The sequence below is a fragment of the Gigantopelta aegis genome, chromosome 15, assembly GCF_016097555.1.
Source record: "Gigantopelta aegis isolate Gae_Host chromosome 15, Gae_host_genome, whole genome shotgun sequence".
Taxonomy (NCBI): domain Eukaryota; kingdom Metazoa; phylum Mollusca; class Gastropoda; order Neomphalida; family Peltospiridae; genus Gigantopelta; species Gigantopelta aegis.
In genome coordinates this window covers 40,455,717-40,462,022 of record NC_054713.1, presented here as the reverse complement: position 1 = coordinate 40,462,022, position 6,306 = coordinate 40,455,717, and the positions used below count along the sequence as shown (strand labels likewise).

General features: G+C 36.3%; 1 protein-coding gene across 8 annotated transcripts in view; it reads left to right on the top strand.

Moving 5' to 3' along the window:
* Positions 1–6,306, top strand: part of LOC121389972 (basement membrane-specific heparan sulfate proteoglycan core protein-like) — a 299,120-nt gene that overhangs the window by 200,250 nt on the left and 92,564 nt on the right. For all 8 annotated transcript variants that reach the window (XM_041521661.1, XM_041521663.1, XM_041521660.1 and 5 more), the window contains 3 exons: positions 853–977; positions 4,817–4,990; positions 5,446–5,538. In XM_041521661.1, the coding sequence (XP_041377595.1) occupies positions 853–977; positions 4,817–4,990; positions 5,446–5,538 (392 nt within the window). The remainder of the gene's footprint in view (positions 1–852; positions 978–4,816; positions 4,991–5,445; positions 5,539–6,306) is intronic.

Sequence of the window (6,306 nt, the reverse complement as noted above, 5' to 3'; positions counted from 1 at the left end):
TGTTAGAATATACTTAACTTCACCAGTAAATGACGACTTTGATTGTTTCAGTGAAAAATAAATAAAAATGCAGGATTAAAAAATCCAAGAACATTATATGGTATCCCGATGGGATACTGGGTTCTTGAAGTCTGGTATCCAAAATTAAATTCTGATATCCCCGGGATATCGGGATACCGTTAATCTCGAACACTGGAATATATGGGGTTAATTATTGTTAGAATATATGGGGTTATTTATTCTTGGAATATATGGGGTTATTTATTCTTAGAATATATGGGGTTAATTGTACTTTCATAGTTCAAGTTCAAGGGGTTAAGTGACATTAATTAGTTAAATAAATTAGATCAATATGAACTGTCTGACTTAAGGTAAATATTGCGGCTTAAGTTTAAAAATTAAAAGAGCAATATGTATACAAATATCTTTAAAATAAATACCATGTTCATGCAAAATATTTATTTAGTGTTGCTACATATGTTCCTTTTAGAACACTAAAGAGCTAAAGAGAAATAAAACTTTAAAGAAGTATCTTATGTTGTATTCAGAACTCTATGGTGGCTCTATTACAACAAATGACAAATTGTAGAAGTTCTATAGCTCATCTTTATCATTTATTATTCTTTAATGCCTGTTACAGTGTAAAAACAACACACATGAAATATAGCTTCAAAATTTTCAAACTGACGATCATGTCTTGACTCAAGATGAAATAAAAACAAGTTAAAGAAATTATTTTTAAAAAGGAAAAGTGAATGCTTTACAACTGGGCTACGTCCCGACCTCCCACCCCCCCTACCCTCCCCCCAAAAAGAAGGAAAAACGACACCAATACATACATGTTTTTTATAGGTCTGGCTGGAGTGTGTCGACCTCCTCGGTTCAACGTCGGTGCTAAGCGTGAAGACGACTGTGTCAGGTGTTTCTGCTTTGGACAAACCGAGACCTGCTACAGTACAAACCTTGAGAGATCAAAGGTAGGCAGGCCATAGCTAGAGTCTGTTTTCTTAAAGGTGCAGACCCTAGTTTCAACTCGTAAAAATGGATACTAAGTTTAGTTAATCTACCAACCTGTACCACAACGTGGATAAAGTTACAACAGAGTGAAACAAGAGTCTGTGACGTTAAAATCAGAAAATATTCTTTAAAAATAGACTAGAACTCGAATCAGTAACCGCTACTTCTCAGACGCACATGCATTTTTTTAAATATGAAAAATGCATTTTGTGATATTAAAAACAACAGGATGACCAGAAACACTTTGCTTCTACGGAAATAAAATAAAATATAAGTAATGTTTAATTTCAGTGATAATAAACGGCTCTAATAGTGAAAGATATGCTGTAGTGTTTAAAAACTAGTGTCTGTCCCTTTAAAAGTTATGTGAAACAACAAAACGTGGTCAAAAACCTTTCACAGTTACAATATCAGGGCTCGAACTTTAAGAATTTGATGCCTATGGGAGTCTGGCAATTATGAAATGTTTTTGCCGTGAGTAAAATGCCAGTAACTTTTGCAACAAATATAAAAAAGCAAAAATTTTTTATCTCTTCAACCGATGGCAATAATGTTTATTCAGCAGTAAAAAAACTGCCATCTGTAAAACCCCTGACCTATGGCAATTCATATTGCAATGACGGCAATTGCCATTGTTAATTTCAAGCCCTGCCATGGGTAACAAATTTTTAAAGGGACATACCCTATTTTTTAATCACTAAGGCACATTTTTTACTATTAAGAGCCGTTTTTGATAACTATAATCATACTTTACTTAGATTTTATTGTTTAGATTATTCATTTCTGTACATTCCAAGTGTTTTTGGTCATCATGGTATTTTTAATATCACAAAATGTATTTCTCATATTTTTAAAAATGCACGTGCGTCTGAGAAGTAACAGTTATGAAGTCGAGTTTCAGTCTAGTTTTAGAGGGTATTTCACCATTTCAAAGTCATAGACTCATGTTTCACTCAACTGTAAGTTTATCCAAATGTGTTACATGTTTGTAGATTAACTAAACTGAGTGTTAATTTTCACGGGTTGAAACTAGGGTCTGTCCCTTTAACTAAACATAGTGTTAATTTTCACGGGTTGAAACTAGGGTCTGTCCCTTTAAGTTCAGTCGTAGATTTTATTACTTTTTTGTGATACAAGACTGTCAAGGTTTAAAAGTGCAAAAATTCTTTAATGATTAATTTTCTCCACTATACATTAACCTGAATTGGTCAAAAATGTGTTTTGTTTAAAGTTTGTTTTGTTTAACAACACCACTAGAGCACTGTGACGGTACATGCTCTTAATTTCTTTTCGCCTGTGGCGATATTAATTGTTTTAGAAGGCTGTGTGCAGTTCCAATTGCACTTAAGCCCAGATGGGCAACTTGTTACGTAATACCTTTGCACGACAGTCATTGAGCTTTTCTAATACACACCCAGCCCAGGTGCGGAGGCCATGTGGCTAGTAGTTACGTAATATCTCCGGTAGTGCTGTTTATGGCCAGGGGATTGCTCGCGGGATGGCGACAGCCAGTCTGACGATCAGAGAAAAATATGCCGGCGTGGTGGTTGTGGAAAATCCACATGATACGTGAGGTACCGCTTTGTACCCCCAGGCGATTTTCGCTGTCTCTGAGAGTTTTGAATAAATAGCTAGGATTTAGAGATATCGAGCAGAAACATTTGGAGGTATTCGAGGGGAACGGTCGTCGTCCACTGAACGATCTATATTAGTTCAGACGGGACTTTGGTAAATATATATTTCTGCTCTGTGTATAACCTTGATGTGATTGATGTGACTTTAAACATGTTAATACTGTATTATACCAATATTATTTAGACGGTGCTGCCGGTCATCTGACGCAGTAATCTGTAGGCTCACTGTCCTAAATAATTATTTAAAGCTTAGCCAGTCATCCTAGAGGACCTAGGTAAACTGTAGGTTATTGTCCTTATTGTGATAGGTACCAGTATTAATTCTGTATTACAAGGTTATTGAATGAGTAGTTAGGGTTAATTAAAAATTAACCAGTTAGGAATAGTGTTGTAATTCCTTTATTAATTAAGTTCCCCTGGAAGCGTTTCTCCATTATCGCACGTGTGTGTGTTAGCGTTTCTCAATTATCACACGTGTGGGTGTTGTGTCACGGTGAAGTGATTAGCATATTGTGTAAACTAGACACCTAGAGATTAACTAATTAAGTAATCAGTTCTGGGTTGATATTATTGTTGTTATTAATTAACTACTGCGGCAGTACATTTGTCAGCGTAGGTTAATACAGATTCCAAAGTGTATTGTGTTTTGTTGTGTTTTCTAGTGAACTAAACGTGCTATAATAATATATACTTGTATAAGATCTTATCTCTGATCATACCTAGACGAGCCAACGCAGGTATATACTGCCTGTTACAGAGAGATCTAATAGATATACAGTTAGGAGAGATATTTTGATAATCGTGTTTCATTCAGTTACGGGTATTATAGAATCCCCGTGACAAGCCCATTGATTAATTAATCACCGGTGGCTGTTGGATGTCAAATATTTGACAATTCTGACTCGTAGTCATCAGAGGAAACTCGATACATTTTTCTTAATGCAGCAGGGGATCTTTTAATGTCCTTTCCCACAGGAAAGTACATGCCATGTCCTTTGTCCAGTTGTGGTACACTGATTGGAATGAAAAAAACTAGTCAAAAGATCTCAATAGCCAATCAAGCAGTTATAATCTTCCACTGTCTCAATGATATCCACTTCCAGTTAAATTATCTGGGGGAAAGAATGAAACAATCATAGACATCAGAAACAGGGGTGGGGACACTAGCACAACTGAATATTTTTTTTTTTTTTTTAATCAGATTGGCAGGACGTAGCCCAGTGTTAAAGCGTTCGTATGATGTGCAGTCAGTCTGGGATCAATCCCTGTCGGTGGACCCATTGGGCTATTTCTCACTCCAGCAAGTGCACCACGACTGATATATGAAAGGCTGTGGTATGTGCTATCCTGTCTGTGGGATGGTGCATATAAAACATCCCTTGCTGCTAATCGAAAAGAGTAGCTCATGAATTGGCGACAGCAGGTTTCCTCTCTCAATATCTGTGTGGTCCTTAACCATATGTCCGACACAATATAACTGTAAATAAAATGTGTTGAGCGTCGTTAAATGAAACATTTTCTTCCTTCCTTTTTTTAATCTGACAGTTTGCAAAAATGTAGTTCATAATTGTCCATGTTATTAGGTGATCATATGACTGAAAACACTTCCTCTTTACACAGTGGAAGATTATAGCCATTTGATTGACTATTGGAATGTTCGGACCAGTCTATGGGAATAAGAGAAAATGCACATGGGCTAGAGGTCAGGTTAAATATTTTGGTAAAGAAAGAAAGAAGTGTTTTATTTAATGACGCACTCAACACATTTTATTTACGGTTATATGGTGTCAGACATATGGTTAAGGACCACACAGATTTTGAGAGGAAACCCGCTGTCGCCACTACATGGGCTACTCTTCCGATTGGCAGGGGGGGGGGGGGGGGGGGGGGGGTGTAATGGTGCTATGGAATTTTGGATGGAGCAGAAATTATGCCAAAGAGAAAAGGTGTACAATTTTGATTGAGGAATTTGGGCGCAATTTTGAACGGTCGGCCAAAAGGAAAGTTTCAGAGCTAATATAGGTTTTGACATTAGTGAATCGAGAGTAGCTCGTTAATTAGACTTCCACGATGCTGTGGTGTCTCCCTAGGTTGCCCATAGGGACCTTAAAAAGGGCCTGACCGTTTCTGGTATTTACTAATGGTGTTGTTTTATTGTTTTCCAGATAACTCTGGGCAACCAGATTCATATGATCCGACGTGGAGACCTTTCACCTGTTGAGGAAGGATTTATCCAGTTTGTGCCATCGTCACGGCAGTTTATTGTCCGAGACTTCAGACGTCAGTTCCCTCATGGCTCCTACTATTGGTCACTTCCTACACAGTTTCTTGGTAATAGGGTAAGGGAACAACCTGCCAAATACAGTAGAATATTAGAGTTATCTGCCCTAAGTATTACATTAGAATTACTTCCCATGAAGCAATTTACGGCTCACACCCTCACAGATTTTAACATAGGTTCTTGTTAATTGAGTAAGATACAGGCATTGGAAGCACAGAGTCACCGTTTCTTGGTAAGAGGGTCAGGGAACAATCTGCCGAATAAAATTGAATATTAGAGTTATCCAGTTTTTGAGTAAATTCTGGTTTACAGGGGGTCTTGTTTTGAAGACTTTTACTGATATATGGTTTGCATGATCTATTCTTATGTTTATATTAATTAAAAAAATCTTTAATACAACAGGAAATCTAACAAAAAGATAGTGAAATAACCATATATTGTCTGATATATATATTTTTTAATAATACATTATTTTATTACTGTTAATTAGCTGTATATGTGTCTTGTTTCCAGCTGACTAGCTATGGAGGTGACTTGAGCTATACAGTACAGTACGACATTGATGGTTTCCCCTCGCCCACACAGGACCCAGATGTTGTCATTACGGTATGATTAAAATATCATTAAATGATTGTTTTATCAAGTGTTTATTAATACCTATGAAATGAGCATTCTAAGAGTAATGCTAACATAATACATGTCCCCTGCTGAGAGCAAAGCAAATTTTCATATCTCCTAAGTTAAAATGCCAGGGCCCAATTTCACTAAACATCGTAAGCCTAGTTTTGCACGTAAACGTAAATCTACGACTAAACCACGATTCTTATTACAACTAACAGAACACTAATATAGTTTGAAGTACACATATTTCATTTTGTTTTGTCCTTGAAATGATCCATTTTCAGTAATGATGTAATTTTCTGCGTGAAGTAGATACCAAACACGTGCAAATTTACGATGTTTTATGAAATTGGCCCAGAACTCTTACCAAAAACAAATGCAAATCACCATGAAAGTCATCTGTAACTCTGTATGGCAAAGCTATAAAAAAATAGATTCCAGTTGTCTATATACTGAGGGTTAATGAGATCTGCTTTGCTTTTCAGGCCCTTCAAAGTAAACAAGTTGTAATATTTCAAAGTCTAGGTGCTGAACTTATTACTTTTGTTAATAAAATGATGTCACATGGACTATTTTCTTCTTCTGATGTAGACAGTTACACACTGTTTTTCCAGGTTAATTACAACTTAGTTATAACTACATAAGTTAATGTTGTATGCTTAGCTATGTAAAAACAATAGTGGTGAGAGACCTGAAGGATTCTGAAGGTAATTTGTTTTCACTTTCAGGGAAATGGCATACCAAAGAAATGAG